General features: G+C 56.9%; 1 protein-coding gene across 1 annotated transcript in view; it reads right to left on the bottom strand.

Annotated features, from left to right (window-relative positions):
- The window catches only part of LOC134341237 (uncharacterized), a 99,000-nt gene that overhangs the window by 19,058 nt on the left and 63,784 nt on the right, over positions 1-16,158 (bottom strand). Inside the window, exons 12-14 of the mRNA XM_063039085.1 lie at positions 1,379-1,498; positions 1,028-1,169; positions 137-728 (exon numbers count right to left, since the gene is read on the bottom strand). Of these exons, the coding sequence (XP_062895155.1) occupies positions 137-728; positions 1,028-1,169; positions 1,379-1,498 (854 nt within the window). The remainder of the gene's footprint in view (positions 1-136; positions 729-1,027; positions 1,170-1,378; positions 1,499-16,158) is intronic.

Below are 16,158 nucleotides of genomic sequence, written 5' to 3' on the forward strand. Positions count from 1 at the left end.
CACTCACAACACACTCACACTCACTCACACACACTCACACACTCTCACAACACACTCACACTCACACACACACACACACACTCACACATACACACACACACACATCTCTCCACCTCGCACGCATCACCATTCCAACCCCAAGTTCCTCAGTTCGGCCTTCTCCAACATGGCAACGCGAGACAAATGGGTCTTGCCAGCGACGCAGCCGTGCGCGAACAGCTCCACGTCCCGCCTGTACCCAGGCCGGCAGAAGCGTTCACGCAGACTGCCCAAAGTCTGTGCAGCTCCGAGATGGCCGGCCCCCAGTCCCGCGGCCAGCCCGTGCACCGACCGCAGCGTCATGGCGCGGAGCCCCCGGGGGACCACCAGCTGCAAGAGTCTGTCACCATCGGACAGCTGCCACCGCCGAAACAGCAACTGGTCGCGCACCTCCTGTGTTTCCCATTGCGAGTACAGGGCTTTGGTCTCTGGATCCGGGGCGGAGACCTCTGCCCACTCCGGCTGTCGTCTCTCACTCAGCCATTCCCTCACCCGGGCCACACGGGATGGTTCACCTGCTCGCTGGTGGGGAGGTCGTCGCTGGCCGTCACCTGAAGCGCCATCACCGTCACTTGCTCCTGATTCAGCTGTGTTGCGTCGAGCGGCTGCCGGGTGGGCTGCACCGCCCTGGGCCGCTGTGAAACCGGCGGTGGTTGTTGTCCCCGGTGGGACCGCTTCCTGGAGCTGCCCTGCCGGAGAGCCACGGCTTCAGCGTCGAGGTAGATTGTTGCCCCCGACACACCCCCACGGGCCCTCCAGCGGGGCAGCAGGTCCAGACCAATGATGCAGGACTCTCGGGTGTCGGCGAGCCACACCTCGTGCTCCACCGTGTTTCCCCACACAGCCTCCTCTTCGCTCGCATCGCCGCACAATCACCGGTGACCATAGCCAACCGGACCGCCGTCGTTGTCCACCCAGGCAGAGATGGCTGGTCCATGTTGGGGTGAACACCGGGACAGATGATAGTGATGTCTGACCCCGTGTTCACCAACGCACGGCATCTGATGCAGTCCCCGCATACAGGCCTTGCTCTTCACCCAAACGGCCCATCCGGAGGGGTTCTGCTGGAGGACTCGGGCGGCGCTGCCGCTCAGCGTTTCCCGATGGCTACTCTGAACTGAGGCGTGGTGCTGGTGCGGGATAATCCCGGGCGAAATGACCTACCTCACCGCACCGGTAGCAGAGGTCGTTTCGTGGCCCGCGGCGCTGATCAGGCCTATCTCACGGGTTCCTCCTCGTCAGTTTCTTCCTCACCCTGGGTGACACAAACCCCCGGGTTCGGTGCGTGGTGGGGGGGGGGGGGGCGCGATGCTGGAACACTTTGGGGGGCTAAAATTACTTGTGTCCTCTCCGCCTCGGCCCGCGCCTCGTTTAGCGATGACGGCGACGTCAGGCGAACATGCTGCCGAAGGAGCTCCGGCGTCAGCGGCTTTACGAAGGCGTGGAGGGCGAGCTCTACCTGGGCCGCGGGAGAGAACTCGGGGTAGCCACAAATGCATTTTAACACAAGAACAATAAACAGTATTGGTCATTAGAAATGCAGGGACGAGCTGCCGACAACGTCCGCCCCCCCCCAAAGCGTCACAATATCTTTCCCCAAATTCCTCTTAATTCCCCAAATCCCCAAAGTGGGGGTTGTTGGGTGGTGGCTGGGTGCTGAGTGGATGTTGTTTCTGGGTGCTGGGTGGGTGTTGTTGCTGGGTGCTGGGTTGGGTGGTGACTGGGTGCTGGGTTGGGGGTTGTTGCTGGGTGCTGGGTTGGGGGTTGTTGCTGGGTGCTGGGTGGGTGTTGTTGCTGGGTGCTGGGTTGGGGGTTGTTTCTGGGTGCTGGGTGGGTGTTGTTTCTGGGTGCTGGGTGGGTGTTGTTGCTGGGTGCTGGGTTGGGGGTTGTTTCTGGGTGCTGGGTGGGTGTTGTTTCTGGGTGCTGGGTTGGGGGTTGTTTCTGGGTGCTGGGTGGGTGTTGTTGCTGGGTGCTGGGTGGGGGTTGTTTCTGGGTGCTGTGTGGGGGTTGTTGCTGGGTGCTGGGTGGGTGTTGTTTCTGGGTGCTGTGTGGGGGTTGTTGCTGGGTGCTGGGTGGGTGTTGTTTCTGGGTGCTGGGTGGGTGTTGTTGCTGGGTGCTGGGTTGGGGGTTGTTTCTGGGTGCTGGGTGGGTGTTGTTTCTGGGTGCTGGGTTGGGGGTTGTTTCTGGGTGCTGGGTGGGTGTTGTTGCTGGGTGCTGGGTTGGGGGTTGTTTCTGGGTGCTGGGTGGGTGTTGTTTCTGGGTGCTGTGTGGGGGTTGTTGCTGGGTGCTGGGTGGGTGTTGTTTCTGGGTGCTGGGTGGGTGTTGTTGCTGGGTGCTGGGTGGGTGTTGTTGCTGGGTGCTGGGTTGGGTGTTGTTGCTGGGTGCTGGGTTGGGGGTTGTTTCTGGGTGCTGTGTGGGGGTTGTTGCTGGGCGCTGGGTGGGTGTTGTTGCTGGGTGCTGGGTGGGTGTTGTTGCTGGGTGCTGGGTTGTGGGTTGTTTCTGGGTGCTGGGTTGGGGGTTGTTGCTGGGTGCTGTTTCTGGGTGCTGGGTTGGGTGTTGTTTCTGGGTGCGGGGTGGGTGTTGTTGCTGGGTGCTGAGTGGGGGTTGTTGGGTGGTGGCTGGGTGCTGGGTGGGTGTTGTTGCTGGGTGCTGGGTTGGGGGTTGTTTCTGGGTGCTGGGTTGGGGGTTGTTGCTGGGTGCTGGGTTGGGGGTTGTTTCTGGGTGCTGGGTTGGGGGTTGTTGCTGGGTGCTGGGTTGGGGGTTGTTTCTGGGTGCTGGGTTGGGGGTTGTTTCTGGGTGCTGGGTGGGGTTGTTGCTGGGTGCTGGGTGGGTGTTGCTGGGTGCTGAGTGGGGGTTGTTGGGTGGTGACTGGGTGCTGAGTGGATGTTGTTGCTAGGTGCTGGGTGGGGGTTGTTGCTGGGTGCTGGGTGGGGGTTGTTGCTGGGTGCTGAGTGGGGGTTGTTGGGTGGTGGCTGGGTGCTGGGTGGGTGTTGTTGCTGAGGTTCTTAGGTGCTGGGTGGGGCTGTTGCTGGGTGCTGGGTGGGGGTTGTTGCTGGGTTGGGGGTTGGGTGGTTGCTGGGTGCTGAGTGGATGTTGTTGCTAGGTGCTGGGTGGGGGTTGTTGCTGGTGGTTGCTGGGTGTTGTGTTGGGGGTTATTGCTGGGGGTTGCTGGGTGCTGGGTAGGGGATTGTTTCTGGGTGCTGGGTAGGGGATTGTTTCTGGGTGCTGGGTAGGTGTTGTTGCTGGGTGCTGGGTTGGGGGTTGTTTCTGGGTGCTGGGTGGGTGTTGTTGCTGGGTGCTGGGTTGGGGGTTGTTTCTGGGTGCTGGGTGGGTGTTGTTGCTGGGTGCTGGGTGGGGGTTGTTTCTGGGTGCTGTGTGGGGGTTGTTGCTGGGTGCTGGGTGGGGGTTGTTGCTGGTGGTTGCTGGGTGTTGTGTTGGGGGTTATTGCTGGGGGTAGCTGGGTGCTGGGTAGGGGATTGTTTCTGGGTGCTGGGTAGGTGTTGTTGCTGGGTGCTGGGTAGGGTGTTGTTTCTGGGTGCTGGGTGGGTGTTGTTGCTGGGTGCTGGGTTGGGGGTTGTTTCTGGGTGCTGGGTTGGGGGTTGTTGCTGGGTGCTGGGTTGGGGGTTGTTTCTGGGTGCTGGGTTGGGGGTTGTTTCTGGGTGCTGGGTTGGGGGTTGTTTCTGGGTGCTGGGTTGGGGGTTGTTTCTGGGTGCTGGGTGGGGTTGTTGCTGGGTGCTGGGTGGGTGTTGCTGGGTGCTGAGTGGGGGTTGTTGGGTGGTGACTGGGTGCTGAGTGGATGTTGTTGCTCGGTGCTGGGTGGGGGTTGTTGCTGGGTGCTGGGTGGGGGTTGTTGCTGGGTGCTGAGTGGGGGTTGTTGGGTGGTGGCTGGGTGCTGGGTGGGTGTTGTTGCTGAGGTTCTTAGGTGCTGGGTGGGGCTGTTGCTGGGTGCTGGGTGGGGGTTGTTGCTGGGTTGGGGGTTGTTGGTTGGTTGCTGGGTGCTGAGTGGATGTTGTTGCTAGGTGCTGGGTGGGGGTTGTTGCTGGTGGTTGCTGGTTGCTGGGTGTTGTGTTGGGGGTTATTGCTGGGGGTTGCTGGGTGCTGGGTAGGGGATTGTTTCTGGGTGCTGGGTAGGGGATTGTTTCTGGGTGCTGGGTAGGGGTTGTTGCTAGGTGCTGGGTGGGGGTTGTTGCTGGGTTGGGGGTTGTTGCTGGTGGTTGCTGGTTGCTGGGTGGGGGTTGCTGGGTGTTGTGTTGGGGGTTATTGCTGGGGGTTGCTGGGCGCTGGGTTGGGGGTTGTTTCTGGGTGCTGGGTTGGGGGTTGTTTCTGGGTGCTGGGTTGGGGGTTGTTTCTGGGTGCTGGGTGGGGGTTGTTGCTGGGTGCTGGGTTGGGTGTTATTGCTGGGTGCTGGGTTGGGGGTTGTTTCTGGGTGCTGGGTGGGTGTTGTTTCTGGGTGCTGGGTGGGTGTTGTTGCTGGGTGCTGGGTTGGGGGTTGTTTCTGGGTGCTGGGTGGGTGTTGTTTCTGGGTGCTGGGTTGGGGGTTGTTACTGGGTGCTGGGTGGGTGTTGTTGCTGGGTGCTGGGTTGGGGGTTGTTTCTGGGTGCTGGGTGGGTGTTGTTGCTGGGTGCTGGGTGGGGGTTGTTTCTGGGTGCTGTGTGGGGGTTGTTGCTGGGTGCTGGGTGGGTGTTGTTTCTGGGTGCTGTGTGGGTGTTGTTGCTGGGTGCTGGGTGGGGATTGTTTCTGGGTGCTGGGTAGGGGTTGTTGCTAGGTGCTGGGTGGGGGTTGTTGCTGGGTTGGGGGTTGTTGCTGGTGGTTGCTGGTTGCTGGGTGGGGGTTGCTGGGTGTTGTGTTGGGGGTTATTGCTGGGGGTTGCTGGGCGCTGGGTTGGGGGTTGTTTCTGGGTGCTGGGTTGGGGGTTGTTTCTGGGTGCTGGGTTGGGGGTTGTTTCTGGGTGCAGGGTGGGGGTTGTTGCTGGGTGCTGGGTTGGGTGTTATTGCTGGGTGCTGGGTTGGGGGTTGTTTCTGGGTGCTGGGTGGGTGTTGTTTCTGGGTGCTGGGTGGGTGTTGTTGCTGGGTGCTGGGTTGGGGGTTGTTTCTGGGTGCTGGGTGGGTGTTGTTTCTGGGTGCTGGGTTGGGGGTTGTTTCTGGGTGCTGGGTGGGTGTTGTTGCTGGGTGCTGGGTTGGGGGTTGTTTCTGGGTGCTGGGTGGGTGTTGTTTCTGGGTGCTGGGTGGGTGTTGTTGCTGGGTGCTGGGTTGGGGGTTGTTTCTGGGTGCTGGGTGGGTGTTGTTTCTGGGTGCTGGGTTGGGGGTTGTTTCTGGGTGCTGGGTGGGGGTTGTTTCTGAGTGCTGTGTGGGGGTTGTTGCTGGGTGCTGGGTGGGTGTTGTTTCTGGGTGCTGTGTGGGGGTTGTTGCTGGGTGCTGGGTGGGTGTTGTTTCTGGGTGCTGGGTGGGTGTTGTTGCTGGGTGGGTGTTGTTGCTGGGTGCTGGGTTGGGGGTTGTTTCTGGGTGCTGGGTGGGTGTTGTTTCTGGGTGCTGGGTGGGTGTTGTTGCTGGGTGCTGGGTTGGGGGTTGTTTCTGGGTGCTGGGTGGGTGTTGTTTCTGGGTGCTGGGTTGGGGGTTGTTTCTGGGTGCTGGGTGGGTGTTGTTGCTGGGTGCTGGGTTGGGGGTTGTTTCTGGGTGCTGGGTGGGTGTTGTTTCTGGGTGCTGGGTGGGTGTTGTTGCTGGGTGCTGGGTTGGGGGTTGTTTCTGGGTGCTGGGTGGGTGTTGTTTCTGGGTGCTGGGTTGGGGGTTGTTTCTGGGTGCTGGGTGGGTGTTGTTGCTGGGTGCTGGGTGGGGGTTGTTTCTGGATGCTGTGTGGGGGTTGTTGCTGGGTGCTGGGTGGGTGTTGTTTCTGGGTGCTGTGTGGGGGTTGTTGCTGGGTGCTGGGTGGGTGTTGTTTCTGGGTGCTGGGTGGGTGTTGTTTCTGGGTGCTGGGTTGGGGGTTGTTTCTGGGTGCTGGGTGGGTGTTGTTGCTGGGTGCTGGGTGGGGGTTGTTTCTGGATGCTGTGTGGGGGTTGTTGCTGGGTGCTGGGTGGGTGTTGTTTCTGGGTGCTGGGTGGGTGTTGTTGCTGGGTGCTGGGTTGGGGGTTGTTTCTGGGTGCTGGGTGGGTGTTGTTTCTGGGTGCTGGGTTGGGGGTTGTTTCTGGGTGCTGGGTGGGTGTTGTTGCTGGGTGCTGGGTTGGGGGTTGTTTCTGGGTGCTGGGTGGGTGTTGTTGCTGGGTGCTGGGTGGGGGTTGTTTCTGGGTGCTGTGTGGGGGTTGTTGCTGGGTGCTGGGTGGGTGTTGTTTCTGGGTGCTGTGTGGGGGTTGTTGCTGGGTGCTGGGTGGGTGTTGTTTCTGGGTGCTGGGTGGGTGTTGTTGCTGGGTGCTGGCTGGGTGTTGTTGCTGGGTGCTGGGTTGGGGGTTGTTTCTGGGTGCTGGGTTGGGTGTTGTTTCTGGGCGCTGGGTGGGTGTTGTTGCTGGGTGCTGAGTGGGGTTTGTTGGGTGGTGGCTGGGTGCTGGGTGGGTGTTGTTGCTGGGTGCTGGGTTGGGGGTTGTTTCTGGGTGCTGGGTTGGGGGTTGTTGCTGGGTGCTGGGTTGGGGGTTGTTTCTGGGTGCTGGGTTGGGGGTTGTTGCTGGGTGCTGGGTTGGGGGTTGTTTCTGGGTGCTGGGTTGGGGGTTGTTTCTGGGTGCTGGGTGGGGTTGTTGCTGGGTGCTGGGTGGGTGTTGCTGGGTGCTGAGTGGGGGTTGTTGGGTGGTGACTGGGTGCTGAGTGGATGTTGTTGCTAGGTGCTGGGTGGGGGTTGTTGCTGGGTGCTGGGTGGGGGTTGTTGCTGGGGTGATGAGTGGGGGTTGTTGGGTGGTGGCTGGGTGCTGGGTGGGTGTTGTTGCTGAGGTTCTTAGGTGCTGGGTGGGGCTGTTGCTGGGTGCTGGGTGGGGGTTGTTGCTGGGTTGGGGGTTGGGTGGTTGCTGGGTGCTGAGTGGATGTTGTTGCTAGGTGCTGGGTGGGGGTTGTTGCTGGTGGTTGCTGGTTGCTGGGTGTTGTGTTGGGGGTTATTGCTGGGGGTTGCTGGGTGCTGGGTAGGGGATTGTTTCTAGGTGCTGGGTAGGTGTTGTTGCTGGGTGCTGGGTTGGGGGTTGTTGCTGGGTGCTGGGTGGGGGTTGTTTCTGGGTGCTGGGTTGGGGGTTGTTGCTGGGTGCTGGGTTGGGGGTTGTTTCTGGGTGCTGGGTTGGGGGTTGTAGCTGGGTGCTGGGTTGGGGGTTGTTTCTGGGTGCTGGGTTGGGGGTTGTTTCTGGGTGCTGGGTGGGGTTGTTGCTGGGTGCTGGGTGGGTGTTGCTGGGTGCTGAGTGGGGGTTGTTGGGTGGTGACTGGGTGCTGAGTGGATGTTGTTGCTAGGTGCTGGGTGGGGGTTGTTGCTGGGTGCTGGGTGGGGGTTGTTGCTGGGTGATGAGTGGGGGTTGTTGGGTGGTGGCTGGGTGCTGGGTGGGTGTTGTTGCTGAGGTTCTTAGGTGCTGGGTGGGGCTGTTGCTGGGTGCTGGGTGGGGGTTGTTGCTGGGTTGGGGGTTGGGTGGTTGCTGGGTGCTGAGTGGATGTTGTTGCTAGGTGCTGGGTGGGGGTTGTTGCTGGTGGTTGCTGGTTGCTGGGTGTTGTGTTGGGGGTTATTGCTGGGGGTTGCTGGGTGCTGGGTAGGGGATTGTTTCTGGGTGCTGGGTAGGTGTTGTTGCTGGGTGCTGGGTTGGGGGTTGTTGCTGGGTGCTGGGTGGGGGTTGTTTCTGGGTGCTGGGTTGGGGGTTGTTGCTGGGTGCTGGGTTGGGGGTTGTTTCTGGGTGCTGGGTGGGTGTTGTTGCTGGGTGCTGGGTTGGGGTTTGTTTCTGGGTTCTGGGTGGGTGTTGTTGCTGGGTGCTGGGTGGGGGTTGTTTCTGGGTGCTGTGTGGGGGTTGTTGCTGGGTGCTGGGTGGGTGTTGTTTCTGGGTGCTGTGTGGGGGTTGTTGCTGGGTGCTGGGTGGGTGTTGTTTCTGGGTGCTGGGTGGGTGTTGTTGCTGGGTGCTGGGTGGGTGTTGTTGCTGGGTGCTGGGTTGGGTGTTGTTGCTGGGTGCTGGGTTGGGGGTTGTTTCTGGGTGCTGTGTGGGGGTTGTTGCTGGGCGCTGGGTGGGTGTTGTTGCTGGGTGCTGGCTGGGTGTTGTTGCTGGGTGCTGGGTTGGGGGTTGTTTCTGGGTGCTGGGTTGGGTGTTGTTTCTGGGTGCTGGGTGGGTGTTGTTGCTGGGTGCTGAGTGGGGGTTGTTGGGTGGTGGCTGGGTGCTGGGTGGGTGTTGTTGCTGGGTGCTGGGTTGGGGGTTGTTTCTGGGTGCTGGGTTGGGGGTTGTTGCTGGGTGCTGGGTTGGGGGTTGTTTCTGGGTGCTGGGTTGGGGGTTGTTGCTGGGTGCTGGGTTGGGGGTTGTTTCTGGGTGCTGGGTTGGGGGTTGTTTCTGGGTGCTGGGTGGGGTTGTTGCTGGGTGCTGGGTGGGTGTTGCTGGGTGCTGAGTGGGGGTTGTTGGGTGGTGACTGGGTGCTGAGTGGATGTTGTTGCTTGGTGCTGGGTGGGGGTTGTTGCTGGGTGCTGGGTGGGGGTTGTTGCTGGGTGATGAGTGGGGGTTGTTGGGTGGTGGCTGGGTGCTGGGTGGGTGTTGTTGCTGAGGTTCTTAGGTGCTGGGTGGGGCTGTTGCTGGGTGCTGGGTGGGGGTTGTTGCTGGGTTGGGGGTTGGGTGGTTGCTGGGTGCTGAGTGGATGTTGTTGCTAGGTGCTGGGTGGGGGTTGTTGCTGGTGGTTGCTGGTTGCTGGGTGTTGTGTTGGGGGTTATTGCTGGGGGTTGCTGGGTGCTGGGTAGGGGATTGTTTCTAGGTGCTGGGTAGGTGTTGTTGCTGGGTGCTGGGTTGGGGGTTGTTGCTGGGTGCTGGGTGGGGGTTGTTTCTGGGTGCTGGGTTGGGGGTTGTTGCTGGGTGCTGGGTTGGGGGTTGTTTCTGGGTGCTGGGTTGGGGGTTGTAGCTGGGTGCTGGGTTGGGGGTTGTTTCTGGGTGCTGGGTTGGGGGTTGTTTCTGGGTGCTGGGTGGGGTTGTTGCTGGGTGCTGGGTGGGTGTTGCTGGGTGCTGAGTGGGGGTTGTTGGGTGGTGACTGGGTGCTGAGTGGATGTTGTTGCTAGGTGCTGGGTGGGGGTTGTTGCTGGGTGCTGGGTGGGGGTTGTTGCTGGGTGATGAGTGGGGGTTGTTGGGTGGTGGCTGGGTGCTGGGTGGGTGTTGTTGCTGAGGTTCTTAGGTGCTGGGTGGGGCTGTTGCTGGGTGCTGGGTGGGGGTTGTTGCTGGGTTGGGGGTTGGGTGGTTGCTGGTTGCTGGGTGTTGTGTTGGGGGTTATTGCTGGGGGTTGCTGGGTGCTGGGTAGGGGATTGTTTCTGGGTGCTGGGTAGGTGTTGTTGCTGGGTGCTGGGTTGGGGGTTGTTGCTGGGTGCTGGGTGGGGGTTGTTGCTGGGTGCTGGGTTGGGGGTTGTTGCTGGGTGCTGGGTTGGGGGTTGTTTCTGGGTGCTGGGTTGGGGGTTGTAGCTGGGTGCTGGGTTGGGGGTTGTTTCTGGGTGCTGGGTTGGGGGTTGCTTCTGGGTGCTGGGTGGGGTTGTTGCTGGGTGCTGGGTGGGTGTTGCTGGGTGCTGAGTGGGGGTTGTTGGGTGGTGACTGGGTGCTGAGTGGATGTTGTTGCTAGGTGCTGGGTGGGGGTTGTTGCTGGGTGCTGGGTGGGGGTTGTTGCTGGGTGCTGAGTGGGGGTTGTTGGGTGGTGGCTGGGTGCTGGGTGGGTGTTGTTGCTGAGGTTCTTAGGTGCTGGGTGGGGCTGTTGCTGGGTGCTGGGTGGGGGTTGTTGCTGGGTTGGGGGTTGTTGGGTGGTTGCTGGGTGCTGAGTGTTGTGTTGGGGGTTATTGCTGGGGGTTGCTGGGTGCTGGGTAGGGGATTGTTTCTGGGTGCTGGGTAGGGGATTGTTTCTGGGTGCTGGGTAGGGGTTGTTGCTAGGTGCTGGGTGGGGGTTGTTGCTGGGTTGGGGGTTGTTGCTGGTGGTTGCTGGTTGCTGGGTGGGGGTTGCTGGGTGTTGTGTTGGGGGTTATTGCTGGGGGTTGCTGGGCGCTGGGTTGGGGGTTGTTTCTGGGTGCTGGGTTGGGGGTTGTTTCTGGGTGCTGGGTGGGGGTTGTTGCTGGGTGCTGGGTGGGTGTTGTTTCTGGGTGCTGGGTGGGGGTTGTTGCTGGGTGCTGGGTTGGGTGTTGTTGCTGGGTGCTGGGTTGGGGGTTGTTTCTGGGTGCTGGGTGGGTGTTGTTTCTGGGTGCTGGGTGGGTGTTGTTGCTGGGTGCTGGGTTGGGGGTTGTTTCTGGGTGCTGGGTGGGTGTTGTTTCTGGGTGCTGGGTTGGGGGTTGTTTCTGGGTGCTGGGTGGGTGTTGTTGCTGGGTGCTGGGTGGGGGTTGTTTCTGGGTGCTGTGTGGGGGTTGTTGCTGGGTGCTGGGTGGGTGTTGTTTCTGGGTGCTGTGTGGGGGTTGTTGCTGGGTGCTGGGTGGGTGTTGTTTCTGGGTGCTGGGTGGGTGTTGTTGCTGGGTGCTGGGTGGGTGTTGTTGCTGGGTGCTGGGTTGGGTGTTGTTGCTGGGTGCTGGGTTGGGGGTTGTTTCTGGGTGCTGTGTGGGGGTTGTTGCTGGGCGCTGGGTGGGTGTTGTTGCTGGGTGCTGGGTTGGGGGTTGTTTCTGGGTGCTGGGTTGGGGGTTGTTGCTGGGTGCTGTTTCTGGGTGCTGGGTTGGGTGTTGTTTCTGGGTGCTGGGTGGGTGTTGTTGCTGGGTGCTGGGTTGGGGGTTGTTGCTGGGTGCTGGGTGGGTGTTGCTGCTGGGTGCTGGGTTGTTGCTGGGCGGTGCGGCTCTAAGAGCCGGAAAATCCTGTTTCACGTTATCTCAATAAATAACTAAATACATCATGAGGGCTTGAATGACAATTTAATCATAATCCTCTGCATCTCCATTTTAATAGCAAAGTAACTTCGAATGTAGCAATGAACCCCTCATAATCTGAACAACATTACCCGAAGCAACACACAAAAAAATCCTGCAGGAACTCATTCGGTCAGGCAGCGTCTTAAGACTTTTTGGCAAAGATGTCGACTGTTTATTCCCCTCCAAAGATGCTATCCGACCCGCTGAGTTCCTCCAGCATTTTGTACGAGAGTTTCCGGCAGCAGCAGAAACTCTTGTGTTTTCAAATAGTCCAATCGTCACTGAATCGCAAAGCTTTGAGTGTCCATTTTCGCTCAATTCAACTCCGTGCCCAAAGCCTCTGATACATCCTGCCGCTTCAGGTATCAGGATGGGCTTAACTTCAAGGACTATGATTAGTTCCGTAGACAGGGTGAGTGCGGGAAACCGGCCGAGAAGCCATCGAAAATCAGAGGCTCCGTGTGTGGTTGCAGCAATTCGTGTGTAAGTGTGTGTGTGTGTGCGTGTGTGTCTGTGTGTGTGCGTGCGCGTGTATGTGTGTGTGTGCGTGCGAGAGTGTGTGTGTATGTGTGTGAGTGTGTGTGTATGTGTGTGAGTGTGTGTGTGTGTGTTACTGCACGTAGCTCGTGCTTGCTCATGTGTGGCAGGTGACTGTACACACGGATTAGTGTGTGTGTGCGTGTCAGACCATTGCGGTGTGCTGGCGTGTGTATGCGTGTCTAAGTGTGCATGGTGTGTGAGCACGTTCATCCTGGTGAGGGGAGGTGTGTGAGGGACATGAGGGAGGGAACGGGCAAGGGTTGTGGCTGAGGAGTGCAATGAGGAAGGGTGAGGATGGCCATGGAGGGAGAAGGGGAGTTTAATGGGGCAAGAGGCAAGGGATGGGGAAGTGGAATGGGAAAAGGAGAGAAGTATGAGGGAGTGGGTATCTGGAAGGGAAGGACCAGTAGAAAGGGGGGGGTGTGGAGATAGGAGGGGGAGGAGGAGGAGGAGGAAGTGGAGGTAGGAGGGGGTGTGGACAGGATGGGGAGGAGGCAGAGGGGAATATGGGTGTGAAGAGGGAGAATAGGGAAGAGGAGGGAGGAAGCAGGTTGAAGGGCAAAGATAGGGACAGACTGCAGGGGAAGGAGAAATAGGGAGGAAGGGGATGTGGAGGGAGGAGGGTTAGGGTGGGGGAAGGGGAAGACGGGAAGGAGAGGGCTAAGGAGGTGGGACCAGGGAGGGAAGGATGGGGGGGTGGATGGGAGGAGGGAGGAGGAGAGGTGGGAGTTATGGCCCAGTGATAGAAAGAGGAGGAAAGGAGGCATCCAAGGTAGGTGTGGAGGGGGTAGCTCAGAGATCTGAGGGGTGAATGAGAGACCCAGGGACACAGAGGAGAAGTTGGTAACACAGATGGGACAATGGACAAGCCAAAGATGCCCTGGGGGTGGTAGTTGTGGGTGGGGGGGAGGAGAGGCTGATGGATGCGGAGGGAAAGTCTGTGATTAATAGAAGGGCCTTTATTTCATTTTGAGAAAAGATGGGGCTCATTTGCTCGTTATTATCATTTGAGTTAATTGATATAATTTTTCCATGATCTAATTGCACATTTTTTTAGTATATTTTCTTTTCTTGCTGGTGGTTTGATGTTTATTTTTAGAAGCTTTTTGTATGATGCGTGGCTCCGGGGTTGTACACCTAATGGGTTCTCTCTCTTTTTTCTCACTTTTCTGCTCAGTAGGGTTTTTTCTGTTATCACAAAATTTTGTTTTCAATCTTTAAGATGATGGGTTTTTCTGAGGCATTGTAGGTGTTGTTCCTTCGATGTACTCATGTTATTTTTCCTATATATACAATAAAAAGATTTGAAAAGAAAGAAAGAAGGGCAGAAGGAAGCGTGAAGGTGGGGAGGGTGGAAGGGGCAGCCCACAGACAGCGGGAAGGGGGAGATCAGGGGGACCTAGAGACAGGCGAAGGGGGAAAAGGGGCGACTTAGAGACTGGAGAGGGCAATCTAGTCGTTAGGAAGAGGTTGCAGTGACGTAGAGATGGGAGGGGAGGGGAGAACAAGATAAAAAGAAATCAAACCGAGAAGGGGACAACCCAGAGACGGGGAGGTGAGGTGGGCAGGGGGTGACCCAAAGATAGGGAGTGGAGGTGGGGGACAGAGGAAGGGAGCACCAACAGATGAGGAAATGGGGATGTGGGCGACTTATTGATAATGGAGAATGGGAAGGGGGCAGATAATAAGGAGGCAAAACAGAAACAAGGGAGGGAGGGGGTGACAGAGACAAGGGGCAGATAGGAAGTTGGTGACCCACAGAGGGAGGGTTGGTGCATAGATTGGGGGGGGTCAGTTGAGATAGGGGAAGGGCAAGGGTGTGGCCCAGAAGGGAAGGAAGGAGGTGACCTATAGATGGATGATTGGATGGAAGGAGTCGATCAAGTGGTGGTGGGATAGGGCGGCCCAGAGGCAGGATAGGCGTGTGAGAAGAAGGCATTATAAGACATGGGAAGTGAGTCTGTTCTCTTCCCACCTCCCTCTGGTGCCCCTCCTCCTTCCTTTTCTCCCGTGGTCCTCTCCTCTCCTATCAGATTCCCTCTTCTCCAGCCCTCTACCTTTTCCACCAATCACCTCCCAGCTTGTTACCTCATCTCCCCCCCATCATCCGCCTGTCACCTTCTAGCTTGTATCCCTTCCCTTCCCCCTCCCACTTCCTCATCCTGCATTCTTCCTCCTTCCTTTCCAGTCCTGAAGAAGGGTCTCGGCCCGCAACATCAACTGTTTATTCATTTCCACAGACGCTGTCTGGCCTGCTGAGTTCCTCCAACACTTTGTGTGTGTTGCTCTGAATTTCCAACACCTGCAGAATCTCTTTTGCATTTGTGGTCTTTATTTCAGAATCTCTCTGTGTTTGTAAGCAGCACGTAGTGTTGTTGGTTATTACTGCCTGTAAGAATGGATCATGACTGGTATTCTATGCAAGTGAGGGATATGAATTATATTGGGTGCCCGGATAGAGCAGCGGTGAGTGAAATGCCATTACAGCTCGGCACGCTCCAGCGTTCGGAATTCAATTCCAGCGCCCTTCCGTGCGGAGTCTCTGTACGTCCTCCCCATGGAATACGTGGATCTTTGCCCGTTTCCTCTCACTGTCCAAAGATGTAACAGGAAGGCTAAATGGTCATTGCAAATCGTCCCGTGATCAGGCTGGGGTTAATTGGGGTTGTGGGGTTGCTGGGATCGAAGGGAGAAAGGACTTACTCCACACTGAATCAGTAAATAAATAATGTCCTTCAATAAACTATAAACTACAATAAGACATTTAGTTTTTAAAAAAATTACATGTTATTGCAATGTTCCATCTGTCACAAGCCAACACATTTCACGACATAAACCTGATTCTGAACGTATAATGATTGGGATCCTATCTATGCAAATAAGGAATTAGAAGCTGCACAAAATTTCAACTGTGCTACAAAGTCAGCAAGGACCTGAAACACAAGTTTTAAAATAGAACTGATTTATTTATCACAGATCCACAGTATTAAACTCCAGTCCAATTAAAGGCTAATGTCATCAGAACAAACCCCTCCTGTACCCAGTGACCAGGGTTCAGTCCCAGGTGTGATGAACAGCAGCAATAACTGCAGAATCTGACAACAGTCACTCTTAAACTTGCAAATGGATTTAGTTAACCTAATTGGTAAAATCTGAACATAGTTGTTTAAACTGCCTTCTCCGTGTGCCCTTGCTGGTGTTTCAGCAGGAGTGATGACCGAGTAAACCTCTTTGCTCACACAGGACAGGTGTGTAGCCTCTCAGTGTGGATGTGCTATTGCGTCACAAGGTGGGACAACTGAGTGAATCCCTTCGCTCTGTCGGAATAGATAAACGGTCTCTCCACACTGTTGACTCGCTGGTGTGTCTACAGGTGAGGTGGCTGGAGAAATTCCTTCACACATGCAGGGTACTGAATGCATCCCATCCCACAGGTGAACGGCCTCTCCCCAGTGTGAATTTTCTAATGAGTCTTCAGTTGGAACAACTGAATGAATCTTCCCACAGTCAGTACAGGAGAATGTGGTGTAAATTAGTGATGTATCCTCAGATTGGATTACTGGGTTTATCTCTTCCACCCACTGAACAAGGGAGTGGCTTCTCCACACCGTGATCTTGCTGGTGATTCTGTAGTTTGGAATATATGCCTTCGCACAGAAAGATCAGGTGAATGACCTTTCCCCCGTGTGAGCTCGCTGGTGTGTTTGTGAGCTGGATGAACGACTGAATCCCCTCCCACACTCAGAGCAAGTGAATGATTTTCTTGCTAAGAGCTCTCTGAGGTCTCACCAAGTCAGATGATGTAGTGAATCCCGCCCACACTTTAAGCAAAGTTGAGCGTATGATCTCTAGGGAAGGTATACTCAGGGCCCTCTATCCAATGGGCTTCGATGAGAACTTCAATTCAGGCACAAATTCAAGCCGGGATGAGATATGCCTTCTTTTCCAAGGATCAACAACTTTGCAATATTTATCTCCAGGTTCGTTCGTCTACACTAGACTCTACACTGACACATGCTCGAGTTCTCCTTGATGCTACTGCTTTGCTATCTTCTCAAGCATCTCCTCCTCCACATTCAAACACTGATGGTATTCAAGTGTTGGTAAACTGATATTCACAGACTGATGAATTGTGTTTGAGATTTGCCGTACAGAAATCCCTTGTCTTTTCTACACTGTAAGATGTTTACAAAATACATCAATGGGCAAAGAACAGCACTGCAAGTGAGATAGTTTTAGTCTCTGAGCTCTGACAACACACTGAACAAAAATCCTGATCTTCCATCTCGTCACGGTTCGGGCATCTGGACTCAGCATCAAATTCCCTGCCTGGATCATATTGCATCAATCTAGCCCGTCACCTCCCTGTGATTTGGCTCAGTGAGTTTCCATACATTAAAAGTTCTGGATATGTCCCGCCTTACTAAGAGTGCACAGAATTTACCATAAGACCATAGGAAGAATTTGGCCATTCGGCACATCGAGTCTGCTCCACCATTTCATCATGGTTGATCAATCTTCCCTCTCAGCCCCAGGCTCCTGCCTTCTCCCCATATTCCTTCATGCCCTGACTAATCAAGAATCTAT

This window comes from Mobula hypostoma, assembly GCF_963921235.1.
Source record: "Mobula hypostoma chromosome 10 unlocalized genomic scaffold, sMobHyp1.1 SUPER_10_unloc_1, whole genome shotgun sequence".
NCBI lineage: Eukaryota > Metazoa > Chordata > Chondrichthyes > Myliobatiformes > Myliobatidae > Mobula > Mobula hypostoma.